This window comes from Arachis ipaensis, chromosome B04, assembly GCF_000816755.2.
Source record: "Arachis ipaensis cultivar K30076 chromosome B04, Araip1.1, whole genome shotgun sequence".
Classification (NCBI taxonomy): domain Eukaryota; kingdom Viridiplantae; phylum Streptophyta; class Magnoliopsida; order Fabales; family Fabaceae; genus Arachis; species Arachis ipaensis.
This window is the reverse complement of record NC_029788.2, coordinates 16,590,709-16,607,777: the sequence shown is the minus strand read 5'-3', so window position 1 is coordinate 16,607,777 and position 17,069 is coordinate 16,590,709. Positions and strand designations below refer to the sequence as shown.

At 36.6% G+C, this 17,069-nt stretch overlaps 1 protein-coding gene across 1 annotated transcript; it reads left to right on the top strand.

Moving 5' to 3' along the window:
* Positions 15,010–16,786, top strand: LOC107636165 (probable pectinesterase/pectinesterase inhibitor 13). Its single transcript, XM_021122365.1, has 2 exons — positions 15,010–16,071; positions 16,428–16,786. Exons 1-2 carry the CDS (start codon positions 15,327–15,329, stop codon positions 16,784–16,786), a joined length of 1,104 nt encoding a protein of 367 aa, XP_020978024.1. The 5' UTR covers positions 15,010–15,326.

Below are 17,069 nucleotides of genomic sequence, written 5' to 3'. Positions count from 1 at the left end.
AGCTAATCACGTGCATAGGGCTGTTTTGGGCGTTCAACGCCAGCTTTGGATCCTTTTCTGGCGTTGAACTCCACTTTGTAACTTGTTTTTGGCGCTGGACGCCAGACTGCAGCATGAAACTAGCATTGAACGCCAGTTTACGTCATCTATCCTTGAGCAAAGTATGGACTATTATATATTTCTGGAAAGCCCTGGATGTCTACTTTCCAACGCAATTGGAATCGAGCCATTTGGAGTTCTGTAGCGCTAGAAAATCCATTTTGAGTGCAGGGAGGTCAGAATCCAACAACATCAGCAGTCCTTTTTCAGCCTGAATCAGATTTTTGCTCAGCTCCCTCAATTTCAGCCAGAAAATACCTGAAATCACAGAAAAACACACAAACTCATAGTAAAGTCCAGAAATATGAATTTTGCCTAGAAACTAATGAAAATAAACTAAAAACTAACTAAAACACACTAGAAACTATATGAAATTAACCCCAAAAAGCATATAAAATATCCGCTCATCACAACACCAAACTTAAACTGTTGCTTGTCCTCAAGAAACTAGATAAATAAAATAGAATACAAATAATTTTAAGAAGCAATAATATCTCAGAATTTTTGAGTGAAGCTCAGATTCTAATTAGATGAGCGGGACTAGTAGCTTTTTGCTTCTGAATAGTTTTGGCATCTCACTTTATCCATTGAAGCTCAGAGTGATTGGCATCTTATAGGAACTCAAAATTCAGATAGTGATATTGATTCTCGTAGTTCAGTATGTTGATTCTTGAACACAGCTACTTTATGAGTCTTGGCCGTGGCCCTAAGCACTTTGTTTTCCAGTATTACCACCGGATACATAAATGCCACAGACACATAATTGGGTGAACCTTTTCAGATTGTGACTCAGCTTTGCTAAAGTCCCCAATTAGAGGTGTCCAAGGTTCTTAAGCACACTCTTCTTTTTTCTTTGGACCTTGACTTTAACCGCTCAGTCTCAAGTTTTCACTTGACACCTTCACGCCACAAGCACATGGTTAGGGACAGCTTGGTTTAGCCGCTTAGGCCGAGATTTTATTCCTTTAGGCCCTCCTATCCACTGATGCTCAAAGCCTTGGGGTCCTTTTTATTATCCTTACCTTTTGGTTTTAAGGGCTATTGGTTTTTTGCTCTTGCCTTTTGGTTTTAAGAGCTTTGGCTTTTTTTGCTTGCTTTTTCTATATTTTTTTTCTTTTTTTTTCTGCAAGCTTTTGTATTCACTGCTTTTTCTTGCTTCAAGAATCATTTTTATGATTTTTCAGATTATCAATAACATGTCTCATGTTCATCATTCTTTCAAGAGCCAACATATTTAACAGTCTTAAACATCAAGTTCAAAAGACATATGCACTGTTCAAGCATTCATTCGGAAGACAGAAAGCATTGCCACCACATGTAAATAATTAGAATTTATCTTATTAAAAACTCAAAAAATATTGCCTCTTATTCTAAAGAAATTCTTCTATTTTATTCATGTTCAATGATGATGATAAAATTAAATTATAGCTTAATTGGGGATAAAATCAAAAATATAGATACTAATTACTACTATATGACTCCTAAGGTAAAACTAAAATAAAAACAGTTATCACAGAGTTAAGGCTAAGATTGGAATTTAACAACCTTTGTTCTGGGAAGTGGATGTTCCTCTAATCTGCGGGGTGCATGGTCCTTCAAGAGATAATTTCTGGCGCTTCAATTCCCTTAAATCACGCCCTTGCTCCTCCTGTTCTTTAAGCAAATAGCAGAGAATGCTACTTTGTTCCTTCTGTTCTTTCTGTATTTGTTCCATAGCTTCTTCATCTTGGTAATAGATGTTTCAACATACTCCCAGTATTCAGATTGAGGGATTTCTGGGAGAATTTCCTGTGTTCTCTTCTTGATGGGGTCATCCTGTGATTGTTGTTTTTCCATTGATGCTTTGGTGATTGGCCGCTCAACTGAGATATACTCAGTTATAGCACACCAAACTTAGAGGTTTGCTTGTCCTCAAGCAAAAAGAAAAGAAAGGAGAGGGAGAGAAGGAGAGCTAGGTGCAATTGTGGATGGGAGGGGAGGGAGGCCAAACCCATATTTAAAGGGAGGGGTGGGTTATTTCGAAAATACAAAGAAAGATAAGATAGAAGATATGATTTAAGATTAAAAAGATATGAAAGATATTTGAAAAAGATAGATTTGGATTTTTGAAAAAGATAGTATGGAGATTTGAAAAAGATATTGATTATTTGAAAAGATTTTTGAATGAAAAGAGATAGATTTGTTTTGAAAATTTTGAAAAAGAGTTGAATTGGATAAAAAAAGGGTTTGTGCTTATGAATTAAGATATATTTGATATTTTTAAAACAGGGTTTTTAGAAATTAGGGATTTTAGAAATCAGGGTTCTTAACATGTTTTTGCAAGAAATCATGAATTGAAACATGAAAATTAAATTTAGAATGAAAAATATGAAGTAAAAACGAATTCACCTCCTCCCCACCATCCTGGCGTCTGAACGCCCAAACGCTGCATGTTTTGGGCGTTCAACGCCCAAATGCTGCCTCTCCTGGGCGTTCAACGCCCAGCTGTTGCTTCTTTCTGGCGTTGAACGCCAGGAACTCCTTTGTCACTGGGCGTTTTTCTGAACGCCCAGGAAGCTGTAAATATGGCGTTAAACGCCCAGAATGAGCTTTTTTCTGGCGTTCAACGCCCAGAAGATGCTTCTGTCTGGCGTTTAACGCCCAGATGGCTATCCTTACTGGCGTTCAACGCCCAGTGGATGCTTCTTTTGGGCGTTGAACGCCCAAAACAGAATCTTACTGGCGTTTTCTTGCCAGTGAGCTCTTTTTCTCTGTTTTGTGTACAGAATCCTTCTGTAACCCTGTGAACTTATATAATTGACTCTTTACCTTAGTATCAGTGAAGTTTATATAAAGAAATAAAATCAAGAATAGGGCAAAATGCTTAGAGGAAGTGATGCCCCATGGCTGGGTTGCCTCCCAGCAAGCGCTTCTTTATTGTCTTTAGCTGGACCTTGCTGAGCTTTTAATCTAGCTTCAGCCTTGAACACTCTTGCTCAACATTGCCTTCAAGATAGTGCTTGATCCTCTGTCTATTAACAATGAACTTCTTATCAGAATCAATATCTTGAAGCTCCACATAACCATATGGTGATGCACTTGTAATCACATATGGTCCCCTCCACCGGGACTTCAGTTTCTCGGGGAATAGCCTGAGCCTAGAGTTAAACAACAGAACCTTTTGTCCTGGTTCAAAGATTCTAGATGACATCTTTCTGTCATGCCACTTTTTTTATTTCTCTTTATAAAGCTTGGAATTTTCGAAAGCAGAGAATCTGAATTCCTCTAGCTCATTTAGCTGGAGCAATCTTTTTTCTCCGGCTAATTTGGCATCAAAGTTTAGGAATTTGGTTGCCCAGTAGGCTTTATGTTCCAGTTCCACGGGCAGGTGGCATGCCTTACCATACACAAGTTGGTATGGAGAGGTCCCTATAGGAGTCTTGAATGCTGTTCTATAAGCCCACAGAGCATCATCCAAGCTTCGTGCCCAATCCTTTCTACGGGTACTTACAGTCCATTCCAGGATTCTTTTTAGTTCTCTGTTAGAGACTTTAGCTTGCCCATTTGTCTGTGGATGATATGGAGTCGCCACCTTGTGGCGAATCCCATACCGGACCATGGCAAAGTCAAGCTGTTTGTTGCAGAAGTGAGTGCCCCCATCACTGATTAGTACCCTGGGAACACCAAACCTGCTGAATATATGTTTCTGGAGGAACTTTAGCACTGTTTTAGTATCATTGGTGGGTGTGGCAATGGCCTCAACCCATTTTGATACATAGTCAACTGCCACCAGAATATAAGTGTTTGAGTATGATGGTGGGAAAGGCCCCATGAAATCAATACCCCATACATCAAACAACTCAATCTCCAGGATTTCTTGTTGAGGCATGGCGTAACTGTGAGGCAAATTACCAGCTCTCTGGCAACTGTCACAGTTACGTACAAACTCTCGGGAATCTCTGTAGAGTGTAGGCCAGTAGAAGCCACATTGGAGGACCTTGGTGGCTGTTCGCTCACCTCCGAAATGACCTCCATATTGTTATCAATGGCAATGCCATAGGATCCTCTGTGCTTCTTCTCTAGGCACACACCTACGGATTATTCCGTCTGCACATCTCTTAAAGAGATAGGGTTCATCCCACAAGTAGTACTTTGCATTAGTAATTAATTTTTTCTTTTGTTGCCTGCTGTACTCCTTGGGAATGAACCTTGCAGCTTTGTAGTTTGCAATGTCTGCAAACCATGGTGTTTCCTGAATGGCAAACAAATGCTCATCCGGAAAGGTCTCAGAGATTTCAAGAGAGGGGAATGACATCCCTTCTATTGGCTCTATCCGGGACAGATGATCAGCCACTTGGTTCTCTGTCCCTTTTCTGTCTCTTATTTCTATATCAAACTCTTGCAGAAGCAACACCCATCTTATGAGCCTGGGTTTTGAATCCTGCTTTGTGAGTAGATATTTAAGAGCAGCATGGTCAGTATACACAATAACTTTTGATCCTACCAAGTATGATCTAAACTTGTCAATGGCATAAACCACTGCAAGCAATTCTTTTTCTGTGGTTGTGTAATTTTTCTATTCTTGGCATCTTTTCAGAACAAGTTTCAGGTGATCCAGACAGGAGCTGAATGAGTCTCCATATACTGAGAAGTCATCCATGAAGATTTCCAGAAATTTTTCCACCATATCAGAGAAAATAGAGAGCATGCATCTCTGGAAGGTTGCAGACGCATTACACAGCCCAAATGGCATCCTTCTATAAGCAAACACTCCAGATGGACATGTGAATGTTGTTTTCTCTTGATCTTGGAGATCTACTGCAATCTGGTTATAGCCTGAGTAGCCATCCAAAAAGCAGTAATAATCATCACCTGCCAATATTTCTAGCATCTGGTCTATGAATGGTAAAGGAAAATGATCCTTTCTGGTGGCTGTATTGAGCCTTCTATAGTCAATACACATGCGCCACCCTGTAACTGTTCTTGTAGGAACCAGTTCATTCTTTTCATTATGAACCACTGTCATGCCTCCCTTTTTGGGGACAACTTGAATAGGGCTCCCCCAGGGGCTATCAGAAATGGGATAAATAATCCCAGCCTCCAGTAATTTGGTGACCTCTTTCTGCACCCCTTCCTTCATGGCTGGATTTAGCCGCCTCTGTTGGCAATGGAGTGCCAGAGTTAGAAGTTGGAGTGACGTTAGACGCCAGCTCCTCATATGTTCCTGGCGTTTGAACGCCAGAACTGTGCTTCTTTTGGGCGTTCAACGCTAGATCCTTGCTTGTTTCTGGCGTTGAACGCCAATCCTGAGCATGGTCTGGGCGTTCAGCGCCAGCCTTCCACCCAAACTCTGGTGTTTTGGTGCCAGAATTATTTTTCCCTGGGCTCTTACTGTCCTCAGATGAATTTTGGGTGGTTTGCTCATTTCTTGGTTTCCTGCTGCCTTGAAGTGGGGTATTTAGTGCTTTCCCACTTCTTAATTGAACTGCTTGGCATTCTTCTGTTATTTGTTTTGACAGCTGCTGCTTTGTTTGCTTTAATTGTACTTCCATGTTTATATTAGCCATCCTTGTCTCTTGCAGTTTATCTTTGAATTCAGCTAACTGCTTTGTTAGAAAATCCAATTGTTGATTGAATTCAGCAGCTTGCTCTGCAGGATTGCGTTCAGCAGTTACTGTTTTAGCCTCTTCTTTCATGGAAGAGTCACTGCTTAGGTACAGATGCTGATTTCTAGCAACTGTATCAATGAGCTCTTGAGCTTCTTCAATTGTCTTTCTCATGTGGATAGATCCTCCAGCTGAGCAATCTAAAGAGATCTGAGCTCTTTCTGTAAGCCCATAATAGAAGATGTCTAACTGAACCCACTCTGAAAACATCTCATAAGGGCATTTTCATAGCATCTCTCTGTATCTCTCCCAGGCATCATAAAGAGATTCATTATCTCCTTGTTTAAAGCCTTGGATGTCCAGCCTTAGCTGTGTCATCCGTTTTGGAGGAAAGTATTGATTCAGGAATTTTTCTGTCAGCTGTTTCCATGTCCTTATGCTAGCCTTAGGTTGGTTATTTAACCACCTATTGGCTTGGTCTTTTACAGCAAATGGGAACAGTAATAGTCTGTAGACATCCTGATCTACTTCCTTATCATGTACTGTGTCAGCAATTTGTAAAAACTGTGCCAGAAACTCTGTAGGTTCTTCCTGTGGAAGACCGGAATACTGGCAGCTTTGCTGCACCATGATAATGAGCTGAGGATTCAACTCAAAGTTACTGACTCCAATGGAGAGTATGCAGATACTACTCCCATATGAAGCAGTAGAGGGGTTAGCATATGACCCCAGAGTCCTCCTGGACTGTTCATTTCCACTTAGATCCATGATGGAGAAAGGGAGATGATGTAAAAAATTTATTTTTATTTTTATTTTTATTTATTTAATTATTTCGAAAATAAAATAAATTAATATAAAATAAATAAAAATAAGTGAAGATTTTCGAAAAAAATGAGGAGAGAGAAAGTGGTTAGGAAGTTTTGAAAAAGATATGATTTGAAAAAGATTTTAAATTTTTGAAGAAAAAAAATCTGAATTTTTAAAAATAAATTTCGAAAATTTGTTTTAAAAATAGAGAGAAAAGATATTTTTGAATTTAAAGAGGAAAGAGAGAAACAATAAGATAGCCTAAGATTTAAAATTTTTAGATCTAATGCTCCTTGTTTTCGAAAATTTTGGAAGGAAAACACCAAGGAACACCAAACTTAAAAATTTTAAGATCAAGACACAAGGAAAACTCAAGAACACTTTGAAGACTCACAAGAACATGAAGAAAGAACACCAAACTTAAAAGTTTTAGAAAACCAAAATAAAATTTTCGAAAAACAAAGGAAAATCAATGAGAAAACACCAAACTTAAAGTTTGGCACGAGATTAGTAGAAAAATTATTTTTTTGAAAGATTTTTGAAAAGAAAACAAAAGACTCTGACCTAAAAGACAAAAATTTCCTAATCTAAGCAACAAGATTCACCGTCAGTTGTTCGAACTCAAACAATCCCCGGCAACGGCGCCAAAAACTTGGTGCACAAAAATTACTTCACACTATGTAATTTCACATAACTAACCAGCAAGTGCACTGGGTCGTCCAAGTAATACCTTACGTGAGTAAGGGTCGATCCCACGGAGATTGTTGGCTTGAAGCAAGCTATGGTTATCTTGCAACTCTTAGTCAGGATATTAATTAGTGGTTATCAATTGACTTGCAAATGAACAAGAGAGCATGAATTAAAGGTTACTTGTTATGCAGTAAATGAGAATATGTTGGAGTTTTGGAGATGCTTTGCCTTTTTAATCTCTGCTTTCTCCCTATCTTCTTCTTCACGCATGCACGTCCCTCCTATGGCAAGCTGTGTGTTGGAGGATCACCGTTGTCAATGGCTACCATCCTTCCTTTCAGTGAAAATGGTCCAAGTGCGCTGTCACCGCACGACTAATCATCTGTAGGTTCTCGATCATACTGGAATAGGATTCGCTATCCTTTTGTGTCTGTCACTACGCCCAGCACTCGCGAGTTTGAAGCTCGTCACAGTCATCCAATTCCAGAATCCTACTAGGAATACCACAGACAAGGTTTAGACTTTCCGGATTCTCAAGGATGCTGCCAATGGATTCTAACTTATACCACGAAGATTTCGATTAAGGAATCTAAGAGATACTCATTCAATCTAATGTAGAACGGAGGTGATTGTCAGGCACACGTTCATAGGTTGAGAATGGTGATGAGTGTCACGGATCATCACATTCATCATAATAAGGCGCAAATGAACATCTTAGATAGGAACAAGCGTGATTGAATAGAAAACATAAATACTGGCATTAATTCATCGAGGCATAGCAGAGCTCCTCACCCCCAACAATGGAGTTTAGAGACTCATGCCGTCAAAAGGTACAAAGTTCAGATCTAAAATGTCATGAGATGCGAAATAAACCTCTAAAAGTTGTTTAAATACTAAACTAGTAACCTAGGTTTACAGAAAATGAACAAACTATGATAGATGGTGCAGAAATCCACTTCTGGGGCCCACTTGGTGTGTGCTGGGGCTGAGACTTAAGCTAATCACGTGCATAGGGCTGTTTTGGGCGTTCAACGCCAGCTTTGAATCCTTTTCTGGCGTTGAACTCCACTTTGTAACTTGTTTCTGGCGCTGGACGCCAGACTGCAGTATGAAACTGGCGTTGAACGCCAGTTTATGTCATTTACCCTTGAGCAAAGTATGGACTATTATATATTGCTGGAAAGCCCTGAATGTCTACTTTCCAACGCAATTAGAAGCGCGCCATTTGGAGTTCTGTAGCTCCAGAAAATTTATTTTAAGTGCAGGGAGGTCAGAATCCAACAGCATCAGCAGTCCTTTTTCAGCCTGAATCAGATTTTTGCTCAGCTCCCTCAATTTCAGCCAGAAAATACCTGAAATTACAGAAAAATACACAAACTCATAGTAAAGTCCAGAAATATAAATTTTTCCTAGAAACTAATGAAAATAAACTAAAAACTAACTAAAACACACTAGAAACTATATGAAATTAACCCCAAAAAGCGTATAAAATATCCGCTCATCATTCACCATGACCATATTTCTCATCACATGCCTAACTTCAAATTATCCATCAACATCATAAAGACTAATCATTCAATATATTCAACCTCTTCAACTTATCCTATAGTTCTCTAGCCTAAGTTTTCACAGAGCATTACATATTAAATGCACGAAACCTAAACCATACCTTGGCCGAATTCTACGTTTGGTCCAAGGCAGCCACTTAAGCCACACACACACAGCCTCACAAGTTTCAAAAATCACAAAAACCTTAGCACCAATCCTCCACCAAGCCTCCAAATGTCTACAATTCAATTCCAATACATACACATATATATATATACCTAGTTCACACATATTATACATATATACTTCAAAATTCAGAATTCACATAATAAAATCAAGAGTTGGCTAAGGTTAGTGATCCTTACCGCACCTACGAACAAAACAACTCAAGCCCGATAAGCTCTGCAAGCTAAATCGAACCTAGAATACCAAATTCAACAAAATCTCATTATAAAGACTCAAATTTCGAAAATTAGGGGGTAGAGAATCTGAGGTGAGATTGTGGCTTACCCATGAAATTGATCAAATAGAAATATAGAGCTCGATGCGCTAGACGTGTGCTGCAAACGGTGCGGCGATCGGAGCTCGAACGAAGGAGTTATGGTGGTTTAAAGTGGTGAGGGTTAGGAAGCTCTCCTCTCCCCCTTGGCTGTTCAGTGTGTTTCTTTGCTGAATGGGAAAGGAGATTGCTTCTGTCCATTTAAGTGATGGGTCCGGTTGGACCCACGGGCCCGGTTTGGGCCTAGTTCAACGGTTCAGCTTGTACGGTCCAATCTTGGGCCAAATTCTTCGACATTAGTGTCAAAATTCTCATTTTGATGAGCTCTACCCTATTTTAATATTGGATTAACATTTCTAATTTTGCTGATTAAAATTTGATTTATTGACTAATTATTTACTAATTTTAGTAGGATTCCTTTTTTAGATATAGATAATTTGAACAAGACAATATCTCATATCCCCAAGTCATTCAGCTGGACACACTTCAAACACATTTGCAGAATCCTAAATTAGTAATCTCAGTTCTTGCTCCACATGAAAGCTTACCATGACAAAAACTTGTGGTTCTATCCCATGAGTTGGTCCAAACCCAAAGAATACATCGGCAAGAATCTCTGAACGGGATTGGAGGTCATGAGACAAAGGAGCAATGCAATCTCATAAAAGTTTAAATATACCAAGTCATGAAGAGACTACTAAACTAACATTACCAGGTACCAAAGTAACTTTGAATATACAAGTGTCACAATCTTGAATCTAGTAATTGAAATACTCTCATAGCTTCGTCCTTGAAACTACAGAGCTTTATATGATATCAGTCAATCATTTTTATTTCTCTCTTGAGAAATTATTCTTATAAACAGAAAAGAATATACTATACTTATCAAATCAAAACTAGCATTGGAACGAACAAAAGGCAGGTGCATGCATGTCTTCAAACCAAGTTGCTAATCTGAATGCTACCTCTGCAAACAGCAAAAACAATTAACAACTAAATCAGATAAAATGTTGAACAACATCATTAAAAATGAATAGAAGACTGAAATTATTATACCTTGGTAGCCGCTCCTCTTCAGGAGCTTTGTATGAATCAATTGTAACCTCCGACAACCACAACCTAGGGAAGAGGCTCTGCACACCAAAATCAAACTAATTCAATCTTCCACGGACTAATATACACAATTACCATAATAAAAGAATAAATTAACACGAAATATTCAAATATCCCAATGTAGATGTAAATTAATAGCAGCAAAAAAGCATAGACCATTCTTCAAATCAGCAGAAAGTAAAAGAGTCACACTAATTGTCAATTTTTGGAGAGAAATTCTTAAATTATTATCTATAACAAGCAGATGACAATAACTTAAGTCATATCAACCATTTGTGAAGCTGCAAGATTCTACATAATCCAACAACTAAGATAATCACTAAAACCAAAAGAATATGAACACGCATGGGTGAGATTCATATGGGTACATATCATTATATCCATGTATTGAAAATTTGAAATGATCTCACATAATCAATTGAAACAAAAGTGAAAATTGAACTATGAATAAGTAAAGCTCAATCGATTCACTTTTCCAAAAAAAGCTAAGCTTGGACATGACTTATACACATGAACTACCAACAAACTTTTCTCTTTTAGCAACCGTGAATAGATAAGTGTTCTTTCACAGCCTTAAATTATCAAATTTGGTTCACCTATGTAATGTCACTGGACTCATTACAGTATGAAATAATTATTCCTGAGAGTGAGAGGAAAAAAATCGGAAAAAAGTATTCAAAGGACAAATATATGTCTTATGACCTCAGCAGAAAAAAAATAGAATCAGCAGAATATATGCCTATCAATTTCATGTGACTGAAAACAGAATCATTAGAAAAAAACACAGCTCTATTTTATAACCTCAGCATTCAACGTTTGATTCAATCCACCATAGCCTTTATCTTATATATGCATCGACCAAATGGTGAAACACAACTTTGTTTTATAACCTCATCATTCAACCTCAGCATTCAATCCACCATAACATGTACAAATATATATGCCATATTCAATTTAGCATGCCATATTCTAGCAGAAACAGAGTTCAAAAAAAAAAACCAAACATAAACAATGTCAAACCACAAGTTCTAGCAGAAAGCCATACACCGCTAATAGTTTAAAACCCTTACCTGAAGAAGATTATGTGCTTGAAAAAGATTTTGTGCTTTGATGGTTATTGCTGAGACGCGAGGAGGGAGAGAGGCGAGGGAGACGACACGAACAGGAAGCACAACTCGAGCAAACGCGGAGGCGAGAGATGCGCGAGCAACCGAGCTCAGACGGAAAAGAGAGGCCAGACGCGACCACACAATGCGAAGGATCTGAACATAGTCGCAACGATGGCGGCGAAAATGCAGTCGCGGTGAACCAAGGTGAGCTATGATGATGAACACAAATGCCAACAAAGAGCGCAGTGGTCATGCGAATCCAAATCGGTGGCGAGGCGACGCCAATGCCAGTGGAGCCTCCATAAATTTGGGAAAAAGAACTCGCTAGGGCTTGGTTTTCATGGAGGAAGGGCTCTACTAGGGTTTGGTTTTTTTATGGAATAAGTTGGGAAAAATCTGAACAAAGAGAAGAGTTAAATTAGCAAGGGTATTTTAGTCTTTTTACTTTGTTATACACATTCCATTCCCATTGGAATTAAAGATAACCAAGGGGAGATAGGAATGAAACTGGTGGTGTTTTGATTTCAGGAAATAAAATTTACCTGGGAATAAATTTTTAAGCTTTGAAACAAACATAGGAATAAGATATTCCCATCTAAATATTCCCGGGAATACTTAAATATTCCCCCAACTATACACATTCTAAGGGTTAACCAAGAGTTGGAAAGATGGAAGGAATTATAATTTTTTCTTCTCGGGTTCTTAGTAAAAATATATTACTTCATACTATCGGGTCGTTAAGGAGTATTGCTAGATGCCAACCTTGATTAGTAAATTTAGTATAACTAATTTACTACCCGCTTAGTATTGAACCTATGGAGTCACACACTAACGAGTGTTCTAATCTTTGCTATAGAATTATTTAATTATTATTTCGATTTGATCAAATAAATAATTGTATTAATTCAAATGAAATGTTCTTATATTCTTTGCTAGCACCAAGAATATAATAATAGTATGATAATTGAGAATATTAAATGAGATTTGAGAATAATTAGTTATTTTATTTCTAAATTTGAATTCTAAATTTGGATGAGATTATAACTGATTTTGTTTCAAATTAAGTTATGATATGATTCATAAATTTGAAAGATTCAAGTTTAAAATAATAAGATATGATTTCAATTTGAATTGAGATTCAAATTTAAAATTAGTAACAAATCTTCTACTATATATATATGCCAAGAGTAGAGGAAATAGATGAGAATAAAACACAAGAGTTTTATTCCTTTACCTCTACATACATAAATGTATATGAGCCTAATTCTTGGAGAAGAATTTTATAGCGTGCAAAGAGTTGCAAGAGATTTCTCAATTTAGATCAGATGTCCATTGGTCAAGGAGACAGCAAAGATTAGTCTCGGTGTGGATACGCATAGCGCCTTCGTACCATCGAAGGAGAAAGTGATTTTTACTAGCGTATACAGGTATTAGAGGTTTTTCAATTTAGATCAGATGTCCATTGATCAAAGAGTTGACAGCAAAGGTTGGTCTCGATGTGGATACACATAGCGCCTTCGAACCATCGAAGGAGAAAGTGATTTTTACTAGCGTATATAGGTATTTAGATCTGATCTATATATTGTTTATTTGAATAATATTTAAACACAAAATAGATTTTTAAAATTACTTTCTTATCTTTCGCTGTGTATTATGAACACATGATAATCCTTCAGGTCTTGCGATAGTTGCAACATCAATTGAAGATCTTAATATTCCCCCAGCCACACACATTCTAAGGGTTAACCAAGAGTTCGAAAGATAGAAGGAATTATACTTTTTTCTTCTCGGGTTCTTAGTAAAAATATATTACTTCATACTATCGGGTCGTTAAGGAGCATTGCTAGATGCCAACCTTGATTAGTAAATTTAGTATAACTAATTTACTACCCGCTTAGTATTGAACCTATGGAGTCACACACTAACGAGTGTTCTAATCTTTGCTATAGAATTATTTAATTATTATTTTGATTTGATCAAATAAATAATTGTATTAATTCAAATGAAATGTTATTATATTCTTTGCTAGCACCAAGAATATAATAATAGTATGATAATTGAGAATAATAAATGAGATTTGAGAATAATTAGTTATTTTATTTCTAAATTTGAATTCTAAATTTGGATGAGATTATAACTTATTTTGTTTCAAATTAAGTTATGATATGATTCATAAATTTGAAAGATTCAAGTTTAAAATAATAAGATATGATTTCAATTTGAATTGAGATTCAAATTTAAAATTAGTAACAAATCTCCTACTATATATATGTATGCCAAGAGTAGAGGAAACAGATGAGAATAAAACACAAGAGTTTTATTCCTTTACCTCTACATACATAAACGTATGTGAGCCTAATTCTTGGAGAAGAATTTTATAGCGTGCAAAGAGTTGCAAGAGGTTCTCAATTTAGATAAGATGTCCATTGGTCAAGGAGACAGCAAAGATTAGTCTCGGTGTGGATACGCATAGCACCTTCGAACCATCGAAGGAGAAAGTGATTTTTACTAGCGTATATAGGTATTTAGATCCGATCTATATATTGTTTATTTGAATAATATTTAAACACAAAATAGATTTTTAAAATTACTTTCTTATCTTTCGCTGTGTATTATGAACACATGATAATCCTTCAGGTCTTGCGATAGTTGCAACATCAATTGAAGATCTTGCAGTTCCATAACATTTGCTACTGCAACAACTGTCCAAATGAATTTACCTTAAAGTAGTATTTTTGATAAAGTATAACTATAAATTAATTAAAAAAAAGTGAATTGTTGCCTTTGAGTAAATCAAATTTAATTATTCAACAAATAACAACAACAAAAAAATCAATTCTTGCAAAAATCTAACGTGAAATAAATTACTTTATTTTATCGAGAATCCATCTAATTTAATAATCCTTAATCAGCTTGGCCAAATAGATGATATTAAACGAAAATATTTAAAAATAAAAAAATTAATTAAAAATTATCATAATTTATTTTATTTAATATTTATTAATAATTATAATAATGAATAAATACTAAATAAAATAAGTTATATTATGTTTTTTCTATCTAATAATACCGCAAAACATGGACAACATCCGGTGGTTGAGGTTCCATGTCATGAGATGATAGAGCTCTCCATCAAACTCTATGGTCATAGATATCAATTTATCAACCAAATGTTTTTGGGTCATGGTAAATCTTTATCGGTTACAAAATTGGTTGTATTGTGACCGAATACAAATCTAAGAATTTTTTGCAATGAAATTTAATTTGTTGATTACATGACACTTCTGTAATCAAATAACATAAAAAAAATTAACAATGATCAAAACTAATTTCATATTGAATTGTTAAGTATGGGATTTTCTATCCAACAATTAAGTACTACAACAATTTATATTGTTGTTCATACCATTTTTGCCAGTTAATTTACTTTATTAATAGAATAATTGGTTCTAACAAAACGTGTCAGAACATAATCTTATTTGAACTAATTAGCTATAGTAGTTTCAACAAATACCTTGTGAGCAGCTATAAATATTTGAAAGTGCTTCAATGCTTTCCAATAACATAAAAAGAAGAAGATAAAAAATAAATGGAAAAGAAGGGAAAAATCATAGTATCAGTGGTTGTTTTGCTTTCGCTCATCCTTGTGGTGGGGGTTGCCACCGGGGTCATCGTGGCCGTTAATAACAAGAAAAGCAATGGCGCTGATGAAATGCAAAACACTAAAGAAAGGTTCACGAGTCTCATGTGTCGCAACACACAAACCTCTGTCGCGAGGTTCTAAGCCAAGTTGATGGTTCCTCTTCTTCCGACCCAAAAGCATACATCGACACCGCCGTGAACGATATTAGAGACGGCGTCACCACCGCCCTAAAGATGATGACGACTGAGGAGGAGTTCTCTAAAGATGACAACGGAATCAAGATGGCCATTGATGGTTGCAAAGAAGTCATGGAGTCCGCATTGAGCAGCCTCGACCTTTTCAGCAATGTGCTTCACAGAAATCACGACATTAACTCTGTACAAATGCAAAGCCCCGACCTCAAGAACTGGCTTAGCGCCATTATCTCATATCAGCAATCTTGTGTTGACATTTTTGAAGATCAAAATGAAGGAGAGAGAAAAATCAAAGAACAACTACAAAGCCAGAGTTTGGATCGTGTTGAGAAGGTTTCCATCATAACTCTCGATATTGTTACTGGTTTGGCTAAGATCATTGAAGATCTTGGTCTGCATGTGCAAATGAAACCCATTGCTTCTTCTAGGCATGTTCTTCGCGAAGAGGTTGATAACGAGGGGTTCCCCGATTGGTTTTCCTCTTCAGATCGCAAGCTGTTGGCGAATGATGTGAAGTTTCATGTTCCAAATGTAGTGGTTGCTAAAGATAGTAGTGGGAACTCTAGGACGATTCAGGATGCAATTAACTCGTATCCAAAGGCAAAGAATTTTCAGGGAAGGTACATTATCTATGTTAAGGTGGGGATCTATAAAGAGAATTGTACGGTTCCATCTCATGCAATAAACGTTTTCATGTATGGCGATGGCCCTACTAAGACCATTATCACTGCTAGTATGAGCAATGTCACCCACAACCTCAAGACCATGTTAACTGCCACTTTCGGTAATTCCTTATTTTCTCTATTTTATTATTATATGAATAAAGACTCACATGTAATTTTTTGTGAAATTGATAGTTAAGAACGGTTAGATAATAATTTTCAAATATTAATTTCATAAAATAACTACATATAAACCTTCTTCAATCTTCTCGTAGGCACACACATGTACACGACAAATATTTGTATAACTCATCTTTTATCTAGTCACTTGAAACTCGACATAATATTCTATATGAGAAGAAAAGAAGAGTTGGCAAAAACAGAATAAAACAAGTACACAATATATAATATGAGTCATACATAATATATAATGATTACTCTAATTAATATATAATAAAATGAATATGCATGCATGTAGTGAATAAAGCGGGAATGTTTCTTGCGAAGGACATGAGGTTTGAGAATGCAGCTGGTGCAAAAGGGCACCAAGCAGTTGCACTAAGAAATGTGGGAGATTTTTCAGCTTTCTATAACTGTCACATACACGGTTATCAAGACACCTTGTATGTTCAAGCTAACAGGCAATTCTACCGCAACTGCGAAATCGCTGGAACAGTTGACTTTATCTTTGGTACATCTCCCGCCGTGATTCAGAGAAGCAAGCTCATCGTGAGGAAGCCCTTGCCAACTCAGTTCAATGTGTTGGTCGCAGATGGCACCGTCGAGAGGAACATGACTACTGGCATTCCTTTTGACAGTGGTTTTCTAAGACCATAACATTTATTACTTTTTAATTATATTATTTAATCTTTCCTCTCTCAAAGAGATTAAATGTATCAATAGCAAATAGAAAAAATGTTGGTTCTTTTTTAATATTTGTCTTGTATTTTTGTATTAATACTAACTAACTTTTTATATTTTTTTAGTCTATCTAGTAACATTTTTCTAAAAAAAAAATATTGTCTGAATCTTTGTTTACTATAATATACTAGGAAAAAGAAGTGCCACACATTAAATTGACCTATTCGGTCTAGTTCTCAAAACCATAAAAATTTCAAAG

Bases quoted from the DNA above. Each gene is read 5' to 3' on its own strand.
- LOC107636165 (XM_021122365.1), top strand. From the start codon at position 15,327: ATGATGACGACTGAGGAGGAGTTCTCTAAAGATGACAACGGAATCAAG. The intron at 16,072-16,427 runs GTAATTCCTTAT...GCATGCATGTAG, and splicing joins CATGTTAACTGCCACTTTCG to TGAATAAAGCGGGAATGTTT.